General features: G+C 43.9%; 1 protein-coding gene across 1 annotated transcript in view; it reads right to left on the bottom strand.

Annotated features, from left to right (window-relative positions):
* The window catches only part of LOC311104213 (neuronal-specific septin-3-like), a 105,524-nt gene extending 82,597 nt beyond the window's left edge, over positions 1–22,927 (bottom strand). Inside the window, exons 1-2 of the mRNA XM_084145948.1 lie at positions 22,590–22,927; positions 7,392–7,463 (exon numbers count right to left, since the gene is read on the bottom strand). Coding sequence (XP_084002074.1) covers positions 7,392–7,463; positions 22,590–22,611 — 94 coding nt within the window. The 5' untranslated portion in view covers positions 22,612–22,927. The remainder of the gene's footprint in view (positions 1–7,391; positions 7,464–22,589) is intronic.
* Between the last annotated feature and the right edge of the window lie 1,927 nt (positions 22,928–24,854).

Below are 24,854 nucleotides of genomic sequence, written 5' to 3'. Positions count from 1 at the left end.
GCTCTACTTACGTTGGTAACCAGTTTATAATAGCAATAAGGCACCTCAGGGGTTTGTGATATATGGCCAATATACCACGGCTAAGGTCTGTATCCAGGCACTCCGCGTTGCGTGGGGCCTAAGAACAGCCCTTAGCCATGGTATATTGGCCATATACCACACCCTCTCGGGCCTTATTGCTTAAGTATACTGTATCACTACCGTCAATGGAAAACTATATAAAACAGAAGCGGGGGGAAGTCTCTCTCTCTCTCTCTCTCTCTCTCTCTCTCTCTCTCTCTAAAAGGTGCTTGACATCCATCCACCTCTTTGTTCAGGAAACATAGGTGAACCCTAACCTTTGGCACGTCCCTCACACTTGCCTGAGGGTCATTTGGCGAGTGGCAGAGTGTGTGTGTGAGAGTGAGAGATCAAACACACCCAGTCGTAAAAAAAAAAAAGCAAGTATCAGGCTGCAGTGTTGCACAATGCAACCCTCACCTTCCTAAATGCAGCAAGGAGTGTGTGTGTGTGTGTGTGTGTGTGTGTGTGTGTGTGCAGTCAGGGTCACTTAAGCCAGGGCTGTCTAAAGCATTGCGCAACAGGAGGGGACAGTGGACCAGAGTTTGGACCTAAGTGCCTATCAAAACATAATAGTAATCTGAATCACAGATCAACTAGCAGCTTCACAATGAATGGCTGATATAGTAACTGAACTACAGGATCTAGATCACAGGCTGTCCCAAATAGCACCTAATTTCTTATGTACTAATGCCCTACTTTTCACCAGGGCCCATTGGGAAAAAGGTGCCATTTGGGACACAACCACAGAGAACACAATGGAGTGAGCCATGCTAGTAACACAGTGTGACTGCTTTCTCCCCATTGACATCAGTCTCCTGACTACTAACTGAATACAATCACCCAGAGGGCATGGCCATGGACAATACAGCCACTGTTAGAGACACTATTCAAAGACTACAGATGAACTTCTACCAATCCTGTGTGTGTCTGTGTGTGTGTGTGTGTGTGTGTGTGTTAGAGACACTATTCAAAGACTGCAGATTAACTTCTACCAATCCTGTGTGTGTGTGTCTGTCTGTCTGTGTGTGTGTGTGTGTGTGTGTGTGTGTGTGTTTGTGTGTTTTTGTTTTTTTGGTTGGACCAGAAGTCCTCACAAGAATAGTAAAACAAGGAAAATTCTGACAAGTGGGGACATTTCGCCTGTCCCCACAAGGACAAAGGCTATTTTAGGCTTAGGGGTTAGGTTTAGGGTTAGGGTTACAAATAGGGTTAGGCTAAGGGTTAGGGGTTAGGGAAACTAATATTTTGAATGCTTGTGTGTGTGTGTGTGTGTGTGTGTGTGTGTGTGTGTGTATGTGTGTGTGTGTGTGTGTGTGTGTGTGTGTGTGTGTGTGTGTGTGTGTGTGTGTGTGTGTGTGTGTGTGTGTGTGTATCCATGTGTGTGTGCGTGTGTGTGTGCCTGCACATGTGTGTATTTTGAAGGTTACCGTAAAACAGCACTCTCCTCCTAAGGCCCATCTACCTCCTGTCTGCTCATAAATCAGCCCCACCAGGAGAGGCTCTGTGTGGGGCATCTCCCTCTACTTCCCAACCCACCCAGCCCCCTCCCTCACCCCCGGGCACAGGGCACACACCCCCTGCCAGCCTCCATAGTCCCACCCCCCCCAGTCTGCTGACAGGATGGGTCTCATTCACATCCTGTTAGCCCTGCCTGTCTACCTGTTAGCCCTGCCTGTCTACCTGTTAGCCCTGCCTGTCTACCTGTTAGCCCTGCCAGTCTACCTGTTAGCCCTGACTGTCTACCTGTTAGCCCTGCCTGTCTACCTGTTAGCCCTGCCTGTCTACCTGTTAGCCCTGCCTGTCTACCTGTTAGCCCTGCCTCTCTACCTGTTAGCCCTGCCTGTCTACCTGTTAGCCCTGCCTGTCTACCTGTTAGCCCTGCCTGTCTACCTGTTAGCCCTGCCTGTCTACCTGTTAGCCCTGCCTGTCTACCTGTTAGCCCTGCCTCTCTACCTGTTAGCCCTGCCTGTCTACCTGTTAGCCCTGCCTGTCTACCTGTTAGCCCTGCCTCTCTACCTGTTAGCCCTGCCTCTCTACCTGTTAGCCCTGCCTCTCTACCTGTTAGCCCTGCCTCTCTACCTGTTAGCCCTGCCTGTCTGTCACTCTGCCTGTTACACACACACACCTGAGAACACAAACACACGCTTCCACATACACGCAAGCACGCACACACATACACACACTGCTAATGAGAAAAAATTCCTGTGTAAATCCCTATAACCCTGTCTGTCAGTGTGGGTATCCTAGCCTGTCTGTTAGCCTGCATATTACAGTATCTGGCTGCCTCATCGCCTGTCAGATTCCTGTGGCTTGAGTGTGCAAGGACATGTGTGCATACACATGGTGTGTGTGTCCCTCTCCCCAACTGGTGCTCCAGGCGGTACTCCTCCCCTCCCCCCTCTCTCTGAAGTGCTAATGCTGCAGAGAGCCACAGCCACAGCCACAGCCACAGCCACAGCCACAGCCTGCAACCTCATGCCAGCGCTCGGCAGTTACACACGCACACACGCACGAACACACGCACACGCACACACACAAACACACACACACACAGTAGTAGTAAATAGTTAGTGCTCATAAAGTTTTCTATCATTATCTCAATCTGTCTCACTGTCGTAGCTGTGCTATTTCAATCTTTCTCACTGAAAGCCAGTGCTCACAGTCAGTATCTAAATAATATGTGTGAAATGCTTGATAGTGTATGTGATGTAAACAGAGAGGTCTACTTTCTTGGGGACCTGAATATTTACTGGTTTTCATCAAGCTGTCCACTCAAGAGGAAGCTTCTCACCGTAACCAGTGCCTGTAATCTGGTTCAGGTTATTAACCAGGGTGTTTACAAACACTACAGGAACAAGATCATCCACATGTATCGATCACATTTTTACTAATACCGTAGCACTTTGTTCTAAAGCTGTATCCGTACCCATTGGATGCAGTGATTATATCCAGGAAAGCCAAAGTTCCAAAAGCTGGGCCTAAAATAGTATATAAGAGATCATACAAAAGATTTTGCTGTGACTCTTATGAGAATGATGTAAAAAATATTTGTTGGTCTGAAGTGATTAATAAGGAGCATCCAGACGCTGCACTTGATGAATTCAATAAATTGCTTCTTCCAATTATTGATAAACATGCACCTGTTAGGAAAATGACTATTAGAACTGTTAAGGGTCCATGGATTGATGAGGAATTGAAAAACTGTATGGTTGAAAGAGATGGGGCAAAAGGAGTGGCTAATAAGTCTGGCTGCACATCTGACTGGCTGACTTACTGCAAATTGAGAATTATGTGACTAAACTCAACAAAAAGAAGAAGAAACTGTATTATGAAGCCAAGATCAATGATATAAAGAATGATGGGAAAAAAAGTTTGAATACTTTAAATGAAATTATGGGCAGAAAGACAAATTGAACTCCATCTTTCATCCAATCAGATGTCTTATTCATCACAAAACCATTTGATGTTGCCAAATATTTTAATGATTACTTCATTGGCAAAGTGGGCAAACTTAGGCAGGAAATGCCAACAACAAACAGTGAGCCATCGTATTCATGCATATATAAACAAATAATGAAAGAAAAGCATTGCAAGTTTGAATTTTGTAAAGTTAGTGTGGGAGAGGTGGAAAAAGTATTGTTATCAATCAATAATGACAAACCTCCTGGCATTGACAACTTAGATGGAAAGCTACTGAGGATGGTAGCTGACTCTATAGCCACTTCTATCTGTCATATCTTTAATCTGAGCCTAGAGGAAAGTATTTGTCCACAGGCCTTGAGGGAAGCCAAAGTAATTCACCTACCCAAGAATGGTAATGTGGCCTTTACTGATTCTAACAGCAGACCTATCAGCTTGCTGCCAATTCTTAGCAATCTGTTGGAAAAAATGGTGTTTGACCAAATCCAATGCTATTTCTCTGTAAACAAATGAACAACAGACTTTCTGCATGCTTATAGGGAAGGGCACTTAACATGTACTGCACTGACACAAATTACTGACGATTGGTTGAAGGAAATTGATAATAAGAAGATTGTGGGAGCTGTACTGTTAGATTTCAGTGCAGCCTTTGATATTATTGACCATAACCTGTTGTTGAAAAAACATACACTACCGTTCAAAACATTTGGGGTCACTGAGAAATGTCCTTGTTTTCTAAAGAAAAGCAATTTTTTTGTCCATTAAAATAACATCAAATTGATCAGAAATACAGTGTAGACATTGTTAATGTTGTAAATGGCTATTGTAGCTGGAAACGGCTGATTTTTTATGGAATATCCACATAGGCGTACAGAGGCCCATTATCAGCAACCATCAGTCCTGTGTTCCAATGGCACATTGTGTTTGCTAATCTAAGTTTATCATTTTAAAAGGCTAATTGATCATTAGAAAACCATTTTGCAATTATGTTAGCACAGCTGAAAACTGTTGTGCTGATTAAAGAAGCGATACAACTGGCCTTCTTGAGACTAGTTGAGTCTCTGGAGCATCAGCAATTGTGGGTTCGATTACAGGCTCAAAATGGGTAGAAACAAAGAACTTTCTTCTGAAACTCGTCAGTCTATTCTTGTTCTGAGAAATGAAGGCTATTCCATGCGAGAAATTGCCAAGAAACTGAAGATCTCGTACAACGCTGTGTACTACTCCCTTCACAGAACAGCGCAAACTGGCTCTAACCAGAATAGAAAGAGGAGTGGGAGGCCTCGGTGCATAACTGAGCAAGAGGACAAATACATTAGTGTCTAGTTTGAGAAACAGATGCCTCACAGGTCCTCAACTGGCAGCTTCATTAAATAGTACCCGCAAAACACCAGTCTCAACGTCAACAGTGAAGAGGCGACTCCGGGATGCTGACCTTCTAAGCAGAATTGCAAAGAAAAAGCCATATCTCAGACTGGCCAATAAAAATAAAAGATTAGATGGGCAAAAGAACACAGACACTGGACAGAGGAAGATTGGAAAAAAGTGTTATGGACAGACGAATCGAAGTTTGAGGTGTTTGGATCACAAAGAAGAACATTTGTGAGACGCAGACCAAATGAAAAGATGCTGGAGGAGTGCTTGATGCCATTTGTCAAGCATGGTGGAGGCAATGTGATGGTCTGGGGGTGCTTTGTTGGTGGTAGAGTGGGAGATTTGTACAGGGTAAAAGGGATCTTGAAGAAGGAAGGCTATCGCTCCATTTTGCAACGCCATGCTATACCCTGTGGACAGCGCTTGATTGGAGCCAATTTCCACCTACAACAGGACAATGACCCAAAGCACAGCTCCAAACTATGCAAGAACTATTTAGGGAAGAAGCAGTCAGCTGGTATTCTGTCTATAATGGAGTGGCCAGCACAGTCACCGGATCTCAACCCTATTGAGCTGTTGTGGGAGCAGCTTGACCGTATGGTACATAAGAAGTGCCCATCAAGCCAATCCAACTTGTGGGAGGTGCTTCAGGAAGCATGGGGTGAAATCTCTTCAGATTACCTCAACAAATTGACAACTAGAATGCCAAAGGTCTGCAAGGCTGTAATTGCTGCAAATGGAGGATTCTTTGACGAAAGCAAAGTTTGAAGGACACAATAATTATTTATATTTAAAAAATATATTTCTAACCTTGTCAATGACTACATTTCCTAAGCATTTTGCTATATTTCCTATTCAAACTCATTTCATGCATGTTTTCATGGAAAACAAGGACATTTCTAAGTGACCCCAAACTTTTGAACAGTAGTGTGTATCTTATGGCTTTTCAACCTCTGCCATATCGTGGACTCAGAGCTATCTATCTAATAGAACTCAAAGGGTTTTCTTTAATGGAAGCTTCTCTAATGTCAAACATGTAAAGTGTGGTGTACCGCAGGGCAGCTCTCTAGGCCCTCTACTCTTTTCTATTTTTACCAACGACCTGCCACTGGCATTAAACAAAGCATGTGTGTCCATGTATGCTGATGATTCAACCATATACTCATCAGCAACCACAGCTAATGAAGTCACTGAAACTCTTAACAAAGAATTGCAGTCTGTTTTGGAATGGGTGGCCAGTAATAAACTGGTCCTGAACATCTCTAAAACTAAGAGCATTGTATTTGGTACAAATCATTCCCTAAGTTCTAGACCTCAGCTGAATCTGGTAATAAACAAGATGAGGAGACTAAATTACTTGGCGTTAACTTAGATTGTAAACTGTCATGGTCAAAACATATAGATTCAATGGTTGTAAAGATGGGGAGAGGTATGTCTGTAATAAAGAGATGCTCTGCTTTTTTGACACCACACTCCAAAAAGCAAGTCCGGTAGGCTCTAGTTTTGTCTTATCTTGATTATTGTCCAGTCGTGTGGTCGAGTGCTGCAAGGAAAGACCTAGTTAAGCTGCAGCTGGCCCAGAACAGAGCAGCACGTCTTGCTCTTCATGGTAATCAGAAGGCTGATATAAATACTACGCTTGTCAGTTTCTCTTGGCTAAGAGTTGAGGAGAGACTGACTGCTTCACTTCTTCTTTTTATAAGAAACATGATTGTGTTGAAAATCCCAAATTGTTTGCATAGTCAATTTGCACACAGCTCTGACACACACACTTACCCCACCAGACATGCCACCAGGGGTCTTTTCACAGTCCCAAAATCCAGAACAAATTCAAGAAAGCGTACAGTATTTTATAGAGCCATTATTGCATTGAATTCCATTCAATCTCATATTGCTCAAATGAACAGCAAACCTGGTTTCAAAAAACAGATAAAGCAACACCTCACGGAACAACGCCATTTGACCTAGATAGTTTGTGTGTATGTATTGATATGTAGGCATTTTTTATGTAGTTCTGTCCTTGAGCTGTTCTTGCCTATTAATGTTCTGTATTATGTCATGTTTCATGTTTTGTGTGGACCGCAGGAAGAGTAGCTGCTGCTTTTGCAACAGCTAATGGGGATCCTAATAAAATACCAAATACCAAATATCTAAATCTCTCTCCATCTCACCCTCACTGTGTCTGTCTTCATCATCCCTCTCTCTTCTCTCAAGGGGAATATTTGTGATTCATTCCTACCTGCTTACTGTAACATATCAGTTAATCTGTGCTACAGTACCTGTTTAGTGGCTCACTTCTCAGAAACCCTGATAAAATATAGTTTGTTACTATCACTAAATCCAGTGAAGAGTGTGAAGGGCAGTCTACAGTGCCTCGTCAACCCCCACTCCACCAATTCAGCTGTGCATTTTGCTCAGCCTACAACATGAACTCAGTAGCATTAATCAAAGTCCTTGTGTTGAGGCCAACAGATGTATGTAAGTAATAATGCTTGTGCATTGTGGATGCCTCAGATAGAAATAGTATGACTTACTGGGACTTGTGATGGAAGAAGAACCTTCTCTGTCTGTCCTCCTCAGTCTCCCACTGGTGGACCTGGCAATACCTGTCACGCAGAGAAATATAAAGAGAGAGGAGGGAGGGGTGGGGGGGGGGGGGGGGGGTTGGGGGGTCAATAAAGGTAATCAATTCTATGTTGCCTAATACCATTATAACAAAACACTACATATGCCTGCAAGTTAACAACACTAAACCCCTATGACCCTGATAACCTGAAAACAGAGAACCCAGTGACAGCTATCACAGATCCTAGATGACACTGAGCAGCTCTGGAATCACTGGAATGCCTCCTGGCGTTCCACTGCGGCTTTCCATGGAATGTTGACTGGGAGCGGCCTATTCCATTCCAGATCGATACAGGGTGTTCTGTTCTGTTGTGTTGTGTTCTCTTGTGTTCTGTACTGATCATTCCTTATTCCAGGCCAGGAGAGTTGAGGTGTTGGAGTGTGTGTGTGTGTGTGTGTGTGTGTGTGTGTGTGTGTGTGTGTGTGTGTGTGTGTGTGTGTGTGTGTGTGTGTGTGTGTGTGTGTGTGTGTGTGTGTGTGTGTGTGTGTGTGTGTGTGTGTGTGTGTGTGTGTGTGGACTATAGTGTAGACCCTGTGTAGACTATTGGTCTCTCTGTAGAATGAGAGGTCGTCGGAGGTCACAGAGTTCAAAGGTCAACTTGGTCAACCATCACCCATGCCAGTACAGGTCATACCAGCAGTGGAAGGGTATATGGTAGATAGGCTTAGTGGGAAGATGACTAGTTGAGTTACTGATACATAGAAAGTTGGCCTACATGGCTGCAGCTGAAATTCTACCCAGCTAGTAAGAGTAAGATGAGCACCCCCTCTAGCATCACAGTTGTGATGAACTACATGCTGAGGGTAGATGTTGAGAGTACAGTCACTTCTTGTTCTTTCTTTTTCTTCATGAATTTGGCAGTCTCTCTCCTCACATATTTAGTGTTTATTGGATATGGTATAGGAGAGGAGTGACAGGAGAATAGAGGGAGAGGGTGCTGAAATTGCAGTGGGATGGATTCGAACCCATGCTAGAGCGGTCTACTGTATGTCTTCCAGGTGCAGCAGCTTAGACTGCTAGACCACCCTAGGCAACAGTAAGTATCTATTTCTAAAGAGCTGATGATGATGTGATGATGGCCACGGAACCATGGTTTATAGATAGGTGATTCAGAGGAGTCACACATGCCACAGGGGCAACCATCATAAGAGATCAGGGATTTAACCCAGTCAGTACTATTCAGATGAAATGACTCCAACCTGTGGTCACTGAGTCAACTGACCCATCCCCTGTTCTGGCTCCTCCTTTTATTTAGACACTTCCTTTCTCAGTTCTGTCCTGTATGACATCATTCACCACCATTACCAAGAGATGTGGATTCCTCTCTGAAGAGTCACCAGTGTCTTTAGAGAGACATAGACAGCTGAGGGACAGGAAGGAAGTCTAAAAGGGTTCTGACTGTATGTTACTGAATACGGTGGGAGGAAGTCTAAAGGGATTCTGACTGTATGTTACTGAATACGGTGGGAGGAAGTCTAAAGGGGTTCTGACTGTATGTTACTGTATACGGTAGGAGGAAGTCTAAAAGGGTTCTGACTGTATGTTACTGAATACGGTAGGAGGAAGTCTAAAAGGGTTCTGACTGTATGTTACTGTATACGGTAGGAGGAAGTCTAAAAGGGTTCTGACTGTATGTTACTGAATACGGTGGGAGGAAGTCTAAAGGGGTTCTGACTGTATGTTACTGTATACGGTGGGAGAAGGAGCCTGTGAGGCGTGAGTCACAAGTGGATGTGACCAGCAGAGAGAGTTAGAGAGAAAGGAAGGGGTGAGGGGTAGTGTGTGTGTGTGTGTGTGTGTGTGTTTACATGTTTAACTATTCTTGTGGGGACCAAAATTTGACCAACTGGGGACATTTTGTTAGTCCCCACAAGGTCAAATGCTATCACTAGGGGGTATAGGGTTATGGTTAGAATTAGTGTTAGAGTTAGGTTAAGTGTTAGGATTAGGAGCTAGGGTTAATTTTAGGGTTAGGGTTAGGAGCTAGCGTTAGGGTTAGGGTTAAGGTTAGGTTTTTGGGTTAAGGTTAGGGTTAGGCTTAAGGTTAGGGTTAGGGTTAGGGTTAGAGTATGGATTAGGGTTAGGGTTAGGTTTAGGGTTAGGGAAAATAGGATTTTGAATGGCTGCGTGTGTGCGTGTGTGAGTTGTAGGATAAAGGTCGCCGCACAGACAGAAGAGCATCAAAGACACGTGCTTAACACGTGAGCACATCCCTTTCCCTGTTAAATACAGTACCTATAATCCATTAAAGCACAGGCCTCTCTCACACACAAATTGATGGTTTGGACATCCTAGGCATACTTCACAAGATGACGTGCATGTGCGTCTTTGGTTTTAAGACAGAAGAAAAGAGAGAGTCTGTCTGTTAAGTCTATCTCAATGTCTATGTGTGAGAGAGCGAAGAAAAATGAGGGAGAAGACTAACATCCACTGGATCCCACAGACTGTTTTATGCTCTGGAATTTGTCTCTGTGCCCACAGAAAGCAACGCCTGGCTCTCCCAGACTGACCGACATCAGAGAGAAACCAACAGTCCAGTAACTTCAGAGAAACAGCAGCAGCAGCACAGCCAGCCATGCTCTAATTCCTCCTCCTACTGACTAACCAACAGACAGGCCAGAGAGAGGCTCCCAGACCAGACTAGCTGAGGCCAGAGCCAACACACTCATTCACTCCTCCTGCAAGATAAATACAACTAACATTCAGAAACCCAGTGAAGCTACCAGTACCAGACCAGACCAGCTAAACAGAGCCCGGTAAATATTTACTGAAGCAGGGTTGGATGAGAGCTCGACAGAGCGACTACTCTCCCCTGCCACTCACCAAACAGGCCTCTCCCTGCTGCTCTACACCACAAATGGCCCAGTAGCAACAGGTCTGTTTTTTTCAGGGAGGTGGTAGTGTTGTAACAGGAGGATGAAACTATGTGGCACACACACACACCTCTGCTAGCTTAGACAGCTACGTATTTATTTACTGTACTCCTCAACAGCAGAATCCCTCAGATAGACTGAGGGTGCTTCCCAAATAGCACCCTTTCCCTATATAGCTATATGGTCCCTGGTCAAAAGTAGTGCACTATAAAGGGAATATGGGTGCCTTTTGGGACGTACCATAGATTGACTCACCATTCACTGTTACTGTAAGTAATGGCGATGAATGATTTAAATTGGGAATTCATAATTGTTATCTAAACTGTGGCTTGGCAGAGAGCTTTAGACTACGGCTTTGAATCAACATGATGTTGAGTCCTGGAGAGGCTATGGTTGCTATAAAACAATGTTCAAACAACCTGAGAATAAGGACATTGAACTGAACAGCTGTGAGTCAATGAGGGATGTTGACATGTCAGTAAAGTACACACACCTGACCTGACTTGGGACAGGCAGCGCATGTATTTACAGTTATGAATGGGAGCAAGGCAGAGAAGCAAGTCTGTGCTTTACCTTATTCTACAGCAGAATCTCAATGGGAAACTAACGGACGCTAACTAATGAGATAACTAGAGACTGCTGATCATGTACTACAACAACTACCAAATAGATAATACATTAATAAAACATGTACGCACTACAACAACTATAAAATAGATAAATATCCCATCCAAACTTTGTGAGACAGCGAAATATATGTAGGCCTAAGGACTACAAAACAACCAACTATATAAGGCATCAATTTGACATTCAGAATATGTTAAACAGCAAAAACATGTAACAACCAAACCGATAAGGCATAATTTGGCATTTAGAGAATATGATTCAATGCCACCAGTAGCTGTAGGAGTCACACTGAGTTTAAGGAGTGGACAGACTGATCATAGGTACACTGGCAGAGTACAACAGTGTTTGAGCCAATCAACAACTCCTGTAAAGCCTGAATGGAAAATAAAAGTGTGAGCAACCCCAGAGCGGAACCCACAGTGTTGTTGGAACAAAGGAGATGTGTGTGAGAGAGAGTGTGTGTTGTTGAAAAGCCCTGGACAAGACTGAACAGGTGAGTGCAGCGCTACAGGGCCCTCTACAGCTCCACACACAACACAACCACACAGAGACAGGTGTGGCCTTATACACAACTCTACTCAGAGACAGGTGTGGCCTTATACACAACTCTACTCAGAGACAGGTGTGGCCTTCTACACAACTCTACTCAGAGTAGGTGTGGCCTTATCCACAACTCTACTCAGAGTAGGTGTGGCCTTATACACAACTCTACTCAGAGACAGGTGTGGCCTTCTACACAACTCTACTCAGAGTAGGTGTGGCCTTCTCCATAACTCTACTCAGAGTAGGTGTGGCCTTCTCCTCAACTCTACTCAGAGTAGGTGTGGCCTTCTCCACATCTCTACTCAGAGACAGGTGTGGCCTCATACAGGTGTCATGTGAATCTCCTCACACAAAGCTAGAATGGCCCTCTTAACGCTGAGGGACTGTTACAAATCACTTATGTCAGGTTTATGACAGTGTTATGTAGGTTTCATGGTGGTAAATAGCCCTGCTACATGGCTGTTGAACACACAAACACCACATGCTGTTTCACAAAAGCTTAACCACATTTTTTCCCCCAACGGTTATACAGGTCCAAGTAAAGCATTTTCATGTTTTCATATGAACAATAAAGCTTCCTTTGGTACTTCCCTAGTCCTTTGTTATTGGTGAACTGAAGTGTCTGAATAGCCGTGTTTCAGAACAATCAGTGTGTCATGTAGTGTGATTGAGTGATCTGACCGGTCAAGTGCAGGCCTCGTCAAACATGTGAAATGAAGAGTTATTGGTTACAGTTGACTGGGGAGCGAAAACAAGAGGATTGGGTGTAGAGGGCCCGTCTCCTGCAGTTTAAACCCTGTGGCCCTGTGGTACACACACACAATAGTGCATGTGCACACAAGCACACACACACACACACACACACAAACACACACACACCTCAATGGCCCTTGATCCTTCTTGACTATTTTTGTAAAGGAGGCTAGTCACTGTTTGAGCTGGAGGGCAGAGTTGAGGACGATCCATCCCTCCTTTCCCCCCATCCCTCCTCCATCCTCCCTCCTTCCCCATCCCTCCTCCTTCCTCCCCCACCCCCAGCCCCATCCCTCCCTTCTCCCCCCATCCATCCCTCCCCTCCTTCCTCCCCCCAACTCATCCATCTGACCCATTGTGTTTTCATGGCCCTCATTACACATGTTCAGAGTATGCTGCAAACACCACACAGAGTTTACACCGTTTCACAACTGGCCTGTGAAAGAGGCTGGGAATGGACAACAGGGGGAACTGACAGAGAGATGGTAATTTTTCATGTGTTTTCACAGCCCAGATAAGGTCTTTACCTGGAAGTGTCCTACCTTGTGTAATAACCACACAGATAGAATGGTACTGACCGTGAGTAGACCATGAATAGTACTGTGAATAGTACTGACCATGACCCTGAACCGCACCAGGCTCAGATAAATTGCTAAATGGTGAGCACTGATAATGTTCATGTTGGTAAAGGGACATTACACTCCAAAATCTAAGTTTGTCAGATGTTTTCATCTCACTCATCAAAACTCACTCAGGATTTTATCACAACTACTGACACAGGTGTGTTTAGTCACAATAAACTATCACAATCACACCAAAAACAGTAAATATCATTTCAGTGAAGCAGCATGACGGAAACAGCTTTTTAAAGGCAGTTTTTATGAGCTCAATAGTGAAACAGTCCTTAAGTAATAGCAGTGAATAAAACAATGGTCTGTAGTGTAATAGATATGGATCGGCCTTCCATCTTGGCAGGTAGAGTAGAGATCAGTAACTAAAATAAACTCAGACTGTGTCCCTAACTGCACCATATTCCCTATGTAGTACACTACTTTTGACCAGGGCCATAGGGCTCTGGTCAAAAGTAGTGCACTTTTATAGAGAATAGGGTGCCATTTGAGATGCAACCTCAGTTAAAAAGTCCATTGAGTTTTATGGGTTTGAAATTCCCTCTGGAACACTAGGTTCCTAGCCTGGAATCCGTACTGATATGCTCTGTTTCACCAGAATTGAGAGCCCTTTGAAGAGTTATTTTTGGTTCTAGGTAGAACCCTATTGGGATCCATGTAGAACCCTTTCCCCAGAGGGAACCCAAAAGAGTTCTACCTGGAACTAAAAAGGGTTCTCATATGGGGACAGCTGAAGAACTCTTTTGGAACCCTTTTTTCTAAGAGTTTAGGCTATTAGGGGAATACAGAAGAGGGAGGAAGGGAAGGAGGGGGTGAGAGAGAGGGGGAGAGAGAGAGAGAGAGAGAGAGAGAGAGAGAGAGAGAGCTAGCTATAGTATGTAAACTACAGGGTCATCTAGGGTTTGAGGGTAACAGATTTGTCTGTGTTTGTTTGTGTTGGCTTGGGGGTTTTCCGTAATTCAAACGTGGAATTGGGACCACTAAACAAATAATTCCAATCCTGGTCTTGAAAACCTAAAGTGTGTGTGTGTGTGTGTGTGTGTGTGTGTGTGTGTGTGTGTGTGTGTGTGTGTGTGTGTGTGTGTGTGTCTGTGTGTGTGACACCAAGAGAGATATGTGAGACAAAAAGACAAAAAGACAGACAGACGGACAAAGCTCTTTGGCCTCATACAGTATGTGTCACTATGTAGATAGAAGACACTAGCATCATCTGTTACAGCTCTTCCTCAGTCAGCCCCTCCCCTGGCATCATCTCACACCCCTGACAGACAGCTATCATCACAGAGCTGCATTCCTGTCTGGAGTCCCAGATAAACACAGAGTGGACACTTCAGACCTGGCTCCATACTGTATAGAGCACAGGATATGGTAGGAAATGGGGACTAGGCCCTGTACTGTGTCATGAGTAGACCACAGGACCAGGGGGAAAGGGGGGACACTATATACAGTATAGGTAGTTCTTGACAATGCAGCTTTTAAAGGAAATGTTCCCACATTTACGGTAAATGCTGAAGATGTCGGCCCAATCGGAAATGACCTACCTGTAAATGTCTAGTACTCTACAACACGACTCGGACTGAATCCTGGCTATAGTCTACAATAGATTCCCTCTGTCTCTCAGAGTGGGAGAATGAAACAGAATGTAGCTCAGCTGTCATCAATTTTTCTCCATACAAGACTCAACATCCAGGAACTGGGAAAACTAAGTTATTGTCTTTGTCTTAAAACTGACCAGGCATTCTGAGGTAGTGATAAAACATGTCATTAAACCCTGTCGATGTCTGGGCCCCCGCGGAAATCAAATTAGCATAATAAAATAATCCCATCTCATCTGAAGTCGGTACCGCCGATCTGCCATGTTATACTCCCGAGTGGCGCATCGCAGTGCTAGCTGTGCCACTAGAGATCCTGGTTCGAATCCAGGCTCTGTCGTAGCCGGCCGTGACCGGGAGACCCATGGGGCGGCGCACAATTGGCACAGCGTCGTCCAGGGTAGGGGAGGGAATGGCCGGTTGGTAGAGCATGGCGTTTGCAACGCCAGGGTTGTGGGTTCGATTCCCACGGGTGGCCAGTAAGACAAAAAAAATATATATATAATAATAATAATAATAATGTATGCACTCACTAACTGTAAGTCGCTCTGGATAAGAGCGTCTGCTAAATGACTAAACATTTAAATGTAAAAAATTATCTGTCTGTATCGTCCAAACAGTTTGGGCTAATATGACCCCTCTATGGAAAGGTGAGTTTCTCATGAACACGTACATGTCGGTTGTTTTGCTCTAGGACGCCCACAAGCCTCAGGTCTGAAAGTAGCCGGGTACCAGTTAAAAATATGTATGGAAGTATAAAATGCATTCGGAAAGTATTCAGAACCCTTGACTTTTTCCACATTTTGTTACATTACAGCCTTATTCTAAAATGATTAAATTGTTTTTTTCCCCCTCATTAATTTACACACAATACCCCATAATGACAAAGCAAAAACAGGTTTTTAGACATTTTTGAAAGTTTATAAAAAAAGAAAAAACTGAAGTATCACATTTACATAAGTATTCAGACCCTTTACTCAGCCTCGAGTCTTCTTGGGTATGACGCTACAAGCTTGACACACCTGTATTTGGGGAGTTTCTCCCATTCTTCTCTGCAGATCCTCTCAAGCTCTGTCAGGTTGGATGGGGAGCGTCGCTGCACAGCTATTTTCAGGTCTCTCCAGAGATGTTTGATCGGGTTCAAGTCCGGGCTCTGGCTGGGCCACTCAAGGACATTCAGAGACTTGTCCCGAAGCCACTCCTGCGTTGTCTTGGCTCTGTGCTTAGGGTCATTGTCCTGTTGGAAGGTGAACCTTCACCCCAGTCTGAGGTCCTGAGTGCTCTGGAGCAGGTTTTCATCAAGGATCTCTCTGTACTTTGCTCCGTTCATCTTTCCCTCGATCCTGACTAGTCTCCCAGTCCCTACCACTGAAAAACATCCCCACAGCATGATGCTGCCACCACCATGCTTCACCGTAGGGATGGTGCCAGGTTTCCTCCAGACGTGATGCTTGGCATTCAGGCCAAAGAGTTCAATCTTGGTTTCATCAGACCAGAGAATCGTGTTTATCATAGTCTGAGAGTATTTTGGTGCCTTTTGGCAAACTCCAAGCTGGCTGTCATGTGCCTATTACTGAGGAGTGGCTTCTGTCTGGCCACTCTACCATAAAGGCCTGATTGGTGGAGCGCTGCAGAGATGGTTGTCCTTCTGGAAGTTTCTCCTATCTCCACAGAGGAACTCTGGAGCTCTGTCAGAGCGACCATCAGGTTCTTGTTCAACTCCCTGACCAAGGCCCTTCTCCCCCGATTGCTCAGTTTGGCCGGGTGGCCAGCTCTAGGAAGAGTCCTGGTGGTTCCAAACTTCTTCGATTTAAGAATGATGGAGGCCACTGTGTTCTTGGGGACCTTCGATGCTGCAGAAATGTTTCCCCAGATCTGTGCCACGACCCAATCCTCTCTCGGCGCTCTACGAACAATTCCTTCGACCTCATGGCTTGGTTTTTGCTCTGACATGCACTGTCAACTGTGGGACCTTATAGACAGGTGTGTGTCTTTCCAAATCATGTCCAATCAATTGAATGTACCACAGGTGGACACCAATCAAATTGTAGAAACATCTCAAGGATGATCAATGGAAACAGGATGCACCTGAGCTCAATTTCGAGTCTCATAGCAAAAGGGTCTGAATACTTATGTAAATGTGATATTACAGTTTTTTATTTTTAATAAAACTTGTAAAAAAATCTAAAAAACTGTTTTTGCTTTGCCATTATTGTGTATTGTGTGTATATTGATGAGAAAAAAATCAATGTAATGAATTTTAGAATAAGGCTGTAACGTAACAAAATGTGGAAAAAGTCAAGGGGCCTGAATACTTTCCGAATGCACTGTATATGGAAGTAGTACTCCTGAGTGGCGCAGTGGTCTAAGGCACTGCATCGCAGTGCTAACTGTGCCACTAGAGATCCTGGTTCGAATCCAGGCTCTGTCGCAGCCGGCCGCGACCGGGAGACTCATGGGCGGCGCACAATTGGCCCAGCGTCGTCCAGGGTAGGGGAGGGAATGGCCGGCAGGGATGTAGCTCAGTTGATAGAGCATGGCGTTTGCAATGCCAGGGTTGTGGGTTTGATTCCCACGGGGGGCAAGTATAAAAAAAAATATGTATTCACTAACTGTAAGTCGCTCTGGATAAGAGCGTCTGCTAAATGACTAAAATGTAAAATGTAATGTAAAATGTAGTTTGGTGGACAGTTTTTTTTTGTTAAATATGGGTAAAAAATATAAATAAATAATTTCCTGATCTGTCTTATATCTCTCATATATAGGGCAGACACTTTAAAACAAACACCCTTTTGATTTATTTTTTGACTATCTGTTTTCCATGTATGAATCTGTTATTCAATGTGTTTCTATGGGCTAATAGCAGTAAGGCCAAATTCAATGTTTCATCAAATAATTGATTTATATACACCACCAGTCAAATGTTTGGACACACCTACTCATTCAAGGGTTTTCTTTATTTTTACTATTTTTTTCATTTGTAGAATAATAGTGAAGACATCAAAACTATGAAATAACACATATGGAATCATGTAGTAACCAAAAAAGTGTTAAACAAATCCAAATATATTTTATATTTGAAATTCTTCAAATAGCCACCCTTTGCCTTGATGACAGCTTTGCACACTCTTGGACTTCTCTCAACCAACTTCATGAGGTAGTCACCTGGAATGCATTTCAATTAACAGGTGTGCCTTCTTTAAAGTTAATTTGTGGAATTTCTTTCCTTCTTAATGCGTTTGAGCCAATCAGTTGTGTCGTGACAAGGTGTGTGTGGGGGGGAAATTAAGCCCTATTTCTTAAAAGACCAAGTCCATATTATGGCAAGAACAGCTCAAATAATGAAAGATAAACGACAGTCAATCATTACTTTAAGACATGAAGGTCAGTCAAGGAAGATTTCAAGAACTTTGAAAGTTTCTTCAAGTGCAGTCGCAAAAACCATCAAGCACTATGATGAAACTGGCTCTCATGAGGACTGCCACAGGAATGGAAGACCCAGAGTTACCTCTGCTGCAGAAGATACGTTAATTAGAGTTACCAGACTCAGAAATTGCAGCCCAAATAAATGATTTACAGAGTTCAAGTCACAGACACATCTCAACAGCAACTGTTCAGAGGGGACTGTGTGAATCAGTTCTTCATGGTCTAATTGCTGCAAAGAAACCACTACTAAAGGACACCAATAATAAGAAGAGACCTGCTTGGGCCAAGAAACACGAGCAATGGACATTAGACCGGTGGAGATTTGTCCTTTGGTCTGGAGTCCAAATTTGAGATTTTTGGTTCCAACCGCAGTGTCTTTGTGAGACGCGGTGTGGGTGAATGGATGATCTCCGCATGTGTAGTTCCCACCGTAAAGCATGGAGGAGGAGGTGTTATGGTATGGGGGTGCTTTGCTGGTGACACTGTCTGTGATTTATTTAGAATTAAAGGCACACTTAACCAGCATGGCTACAACAGCATTCTGCAGCGTTACGTCATCCCATCTGGTTTGGGCTTAGTGGGACTATCATTTGTTTTTCAACAGGACAATGACCCAACACATCTCCAGGCAGTGTAAGGGCTATTTTACCAAGAAGGAGAGTGATGGAGTGCTGCATCAGATGACCTGGCTTCCACAATCCCCCGACCTCAACCCAATTGAGATGGTTTGGGATGAGTCGGACTGCAGAGTGAAGGAAAAGCAGCCAACAAGTGCTCAGCATATGTGGGAACTCCTTCAAGACTGTTGGAAAAGCATTCCAGGTGAAGCTGGTTGAGAGAATGCCAAGAGTGTGCAAAGCTGTCATCAAGGCAAAGGGTGGCTATTTGAAGAATCTCAAATATTTGTTTAACACTTTTTTGGTTACTACATGATTCCATATGTGTTATTTCATAGTTTTGATGTCTTCACTATTATTCTATAATGTAGAAAATAGTAAAAATAAAGAAAAACCCTTGAATTAGTAGGTGTTCTAAAACTTTTGACTGGTACTGTATATATACTGTATATATATATATTTTTTATACCTAAAGGAGTCCCCCCCAAATCTTAAGGATTAAGGACACTATCAAAGGAGACGATGAGGTGTGTGTGTGTGTGTGTGTGCATGTGTGTGTGCGCGTGACTGCGTGTGTGCGTGTGGGAGTTATAGGATAAAGGACGCCACACAGACAGAAGAGCACCAAAGACACGTGCATAACACGTGAGCTCATCCCTCTCCCTGTTACATACAGTACCTATAATCCATTCAAGCACAGGCCTCTCTCACACACAAATTGATGGTTTGGACATCATAGGCATACTTGACAAGATGACAGGGCAAATAGTGTGTTTCAACAGAGTTTATAGATTGACTTTCAAGTTCCATCTAACACTACCTTTACACACAGCAAATCAAAGCCTGTCTGCGTATATAAACAATTTTAAAAGCCATAATGCAGAGCAATGCTTGCAATAAGTCAGAGAGGTAGTAGAAGTGTGTTTGGGGTTGGACTTGAAAGCGCATACCAGACCCAGCGATACCCTGTTATGAGTAAATCAGTGCTGTGGGCTCTGTAAATAATGAGCCTGTGTGTGTGTGTGTGTGTTTGTGTGTGTGTGTGTCCTAGCCTCTCCTTTGTGTGGTTGTTATTCATCTGCAGGTTACTGATTGATCCACCAGGCTGAGGGAGAGGCGTACAAGGCAGAGAGCAGCTCCACACACAGGGTTCAGCTACCAGGGTCAGACACTCACACACTGCCACTAGCATGTGAAGTGAACACCCTAATTTACAGTCTATGATGAATACAGTCAGACAAACATGCACATTGCACTCTCTCACACACACATTCTGTAATACTGTATAATAATACTGAGAGAAACATACAGCTCTGAGTGTGTGTATATATATATACACACACACACACACACACCATCCATATCCCATCCCCACACAGACCCAAATCCCTGTACAGTATCTCCACACACAGTTTCAGCTCTGGGGCCAAGGCCCACCCTCCACCCTTCTCAATGTCAAACCCCCACATGTCTGATGGTAGTCCACTCCAAACACTCCCACACTGATCATGAAGACGGCCTTCTCCAAACACCCCCACCACCACGACGGTCTTTGTTATTAGTCAATATCCTGTCTCCAGAGCTGAACTCTGACAACTATGCCCAGAATGTGACAGCAGCTCCGCACACGTTCCGGCGGGAGACAAACAGGACAGATGACGACGGCATGACCAGACATGCACACTCTGCTCCGATGGAAACTGTGGGAAGGGAGTTGTTGGGAAAGGAGACATTCAATGGTTTGTGTACACTGAACAGAGCAGCACAGAGCCAAGTGCTTAGGGTTAGAGGCTGTGGAGACTCAGACTGCGCCCCAAATGGCATAACTCTATGGGCCCCGGTCAACAGTAGTGCACTATATAGGGAATAGGGTGCCATTTGGGACACAACCTCAGAGAAAGGAAGCTGTAGGTTAAAGCAAATAGAGTGGGTTCTAGGAGTGGGTGAGTGAGTGGGACACCATTAAGAGTGAAAGAGTGGGTGAGTGAGTGAACCACCATTACGGGTGAAACGTGATGCTGGATACAGGCTCCAAACAGATACAGGCTACAGCAGTTGTTCACACATGGAGGTGAAACATAGTCAGGAGGGGAGAGAGACAGCACAGGGACAATGACCAGCCATGCTGAGTATTATGGATGGATGGATGGATGGATGGATATATCAACTTTTCTCCATGCTGAGTATCATGGATGGATGGATGGATGGATGAATGGATGGATGGATGGATGGATGGATGAATGGATGGATGGATGGATGGATGGATGGATGGATATTTCAACTTTTCTCCATGCTGAGTATCATGGATGGATGGATGGATGGATGGATGGATGGATGGATATATCAACTTTTCTCCATGCTGAGTATCATGGATGGAAGGAATTAAATAACAACTTTCCTCCATGCTGAGTATCATAGATGGATGGATGGATATAACACCTTGTCTCCAAGGCTCTTCGAGAGTAACTTTCCTAAATCACCACCCATGTATGGCACCTCACTGGCACACATTCTGACAGCAGACATATAGGACCAGAGAAGACGATCTGTTAGCCAATCATCATCACCTATAGACCAGATATGAAATAATCTGATGAGGGCTGTATATTGTAAACCACATTACATTTACATTTTACATTTGATTAATTTAGCAGACGCTCTTATCCAGATTGACTTACAGTTAGTGCGTTCATCTCAAGATAGCTAGGTGGGACAAGCACATATCACATTCATAGTAAGTACATTGAGAAGACGACATGTACACATCCGTCCATTGACAAAACAAATAGACAGTGTTGTAGGACATAAACCTTGTCTTGCTGCAGGGCAGTGGAAGGGAAGCAGTGGTGAGAGGACCATCAACCTGTCAATCAACTGTATTTGCAACCAAACTGTCAAGAGACAACACTATCTCGATTGGAAACATACTCTACCACATCAATGTATTATTAATCTCTATTCTACATACAATGATACATAGAGACCATACTGTAAGTAAACATCATATTCTTCTTCAGGTTTTCATGAAGTATATTTGGCAATTGTGTGACCTCCAGACCTTGAAAAGCACCCCTCATTATGCCAACAGATTAGAGGTCAGGTAAATTCACTAATGGCTCTTGTTAGTACTTTGCCTTTCCAGACAAAGTTTTTTCAAACGTCATGTGAATTACTTGGCAGTAAGAATACAGTCAGGCTTAACTATTGTCAATAGTCAGACATTGTTTAGTTAAAGACTAACAGAAATTGTCACGCCTGGCTCCATGCGTGGCTCTTTGAGAGGGTAAATTCACAACAAGGATAACTTGATGATCAAGTATCTTTAAGCAATAAGGACGAGGGGGTGTGGTATATGGCCAATATACCATGGCTAAGGGCTGTTCTTATGCACGACACAACACGGAGTGCCTGGATAGCCGTGGTATATTGGCCATATACCACAAACCCCCGAGGTGCCTTATTGCTATTATAAACTAGTAACCAATGTAATTAGAGCAGTAAAAATAAATGTTTTGTCATACCCGTGGTATACGGTCTGATATACCACGGCTATCAGACAATCAGCATTCAGGGCTCGAACCACCCAGTTTATAATATCTAATAACTCATCACAATCAACAGAACAGCATGATGTGTTGAAACAGTATATCACTCAACAGTTAGACCATTAAGGTGGGATGGCGGGATATTGTGTAGTGGTTGGAGCTTAGTGACTCAGTCAGGAATCATGGTGGCAATCATAACTGACCTTTAGAGTACAGGAAAATAAATCATTATCCCATGCCTATGTACATTTATTCTGACAGTCTCTCTAGGGCACTTTCACTTTCTCTCAACACAGCTAACCTACGCGCACGCGCGCGTACACGTAACCTAAAGTTACATATGTACAAGTAACCTAAAGTTACATAATTTAAGCTGATACTGTGCACATTTAGATGGACAACTGTAAAATAACAATGTAAAGTGTTATAATAACATTACAGCAAAGTTATAACAACAATACGAGTATCCATAATAAATATTCCATCAAACGGCACACCTACCTGAATATCCTGATTTCTTCATGATGATCCTTCGTACAGAAATGACTCGCTTTATGCCTCGATATGAGTTGTTATTATACCGAGGCAATGTCTCAGACGTGTTCGATGTTGTCCGTGGCAATCAGATCCTCATTTACAACCGTAGTTTCACAGGTATCTCGGTGCGCGCGTTTCTCCCTATTCCTCCTAATCCTTGAACTTTAAGCTTTCCAAACACACCTGGCTGCTGGGAAAACCTCTACTTCGTGGACTTGAAGTACGTTTGTGAATTATTTAATTTATCACGATCGAACGCGGACAACAGGAAGTTAACCTCAGGGCCAGGTTATCTCTAGATAAGTAGAATGGATACAATCACACCTGCGCTCCCAACGCACGCCCAATCTGAAGGCGGGACTTCGAGCAATATACTGTACACGTTAATCAGAGGAAGTTATGTCAAAGTTCACGGTGATGACACTGTAGTGTAGGCTAACCCCTTGAGAAAATATACATTTAGAAATCACAGCATGTCAACAAACAATTGCTTATGGAAGCAGGGTGAATCATTACTTTCTTTAATCAATATAAGAATCCACATTGGACTCACACAGTGTTTGATTCTAAATAGGCTACAGTTGTAATACCCTTTTCATGTACAGTATAACTTTAGTATGAAAAGCCTTTGGCAAAGACGTTTTGCTGAAGTCAAAACTCTAACACCAGGCAGCCATAACTTTTGTGTTGGGAATTGTATGTTGAGATACTGTATGTGAATGGATGGTGGGTGTGTTCTTTTTTCTTTTTTTCGGTGTCATTTATCAAGGAAACTTGGAACTTCCCTTACTGTGCCTGCCTCTCACCCATGTACCATCCCATCTGCATCATTCCATCCCATCTAATACCCAGCCTGAGCTGTGCAGCAGGACCTCAGTGTGGGAGGTCACTGAGAACAGGCAGGGCATGGGGACACAGATACAGAGCCTGTGTGTGTGTGTGTTCATCTGAATGCTCTCTCTCTCTGCCTCTCTCTCTCTGCCTCTCTCTCTCTCAGAGTGCTGATGCTACACAGATGAATGAAAAGACCAATTAACAGGTGATTAATGAAGGATGCAGCCAGTAGCTTATTCAACTGTGGGAATTCTGCTATGTCAATCATATCAAAGTGTACAACTGTCAGTGCCATTCAAACATGCAAATAAGACTTGATAAAAATTGTTCTGCTATTCTGATTGCCAAGAGTGTGCAAAGCTGTCATCAAGGCAAAGGCTACTTTGAAGAATCTCAAATATAAAATATAATTGTATTTGTTTAACACTTGCTTGGTTACTACATGATTCCATGTGTTATTTCATAGTTTTGATGTCTTCACTATTATTCTACAATGTAGAAAATAGTAAAAAGAAAGAAAAACGCTGAATGTGTCACGGATCCCCCCGGTACTGCTGCTCATTCCGTTCACCAGCTCCGGAGGTCTACGTCACCGGCCTTCTAGGCGTCACTGACGATGTTCATTACCACCAACCCCGGACTGTCTTGTCTCATTACGCACACCTGGTTTCCATTCCCCCAAATTAGTATGTGTATATATGTGCCCTCTGTTCCCCATTGTCCTTGTCGATTATTATCCCATGTCCGTTGGTCTCGTGAGTACCGTGTATTGTGTTCTTGTTTATTACGGGTCTCATCCCGTGTATTTGTTTGGAGGTTTACACCACAATCTTCTGTTTAGGTTACATCCCAGTGTTATATATATATATACGTGTTTGTTTTGGGCTTCGTCCCCATCGTTTTTCATGACGTAAATAAAACCCCTAATATGTATTCCTGTGCCTGTCCTCAAATCATTATACAACGTGACAGAATAATCAACCCATAAAATGGAGACAGCGGGAAAGGTCGAGCTGGTGACCATTATATAGACAGTCCAGCATCACAAGGACTGTCTCTCCAGACTCGGCAGCGCCGTGGACAGCGTGCTGGCAACCATCCTGCATTTGGAGAGGAATGTGCAGTCCCTCCAGTCTCCAGCACCGGTTCTGGCACCAGCCCCCACACCAACACTACCTGCCTCCATCCTATCTGAGCCGATCCGCGGAATAGCCCTGTCCCTGCCGGAGCGCATCGATGGTGCGCCAGCGAGATGCAAGGGATTTCTTCTGCAATGCGACCAGTACCTCGCTGACTACGCCGAGGCTGTATCCGGGAGAGACAGGGTTGCCACAGTCATCTCGGCACTGACTAGAAGGGCCCTGGACTGGGCTGCCGCGGTCTGGAAAACGGGCG

This window comes from Coregonus lavaretus, assembly GCF_964263955.1.
Source record: "Coregonus lavaretus genome assembly, chromosome: 28".
Lineage (NCBI taxonomy): Eukaryota > Metazoa > Chordata > Actinopteri > Salmoniformes > Salmonidae > Coregonus > Coregonus lavaretus.
Note: the sequence above shows the minus strand (reverse complement) of the source record. Positions and strands in the feature narration are given on the sequence as shown.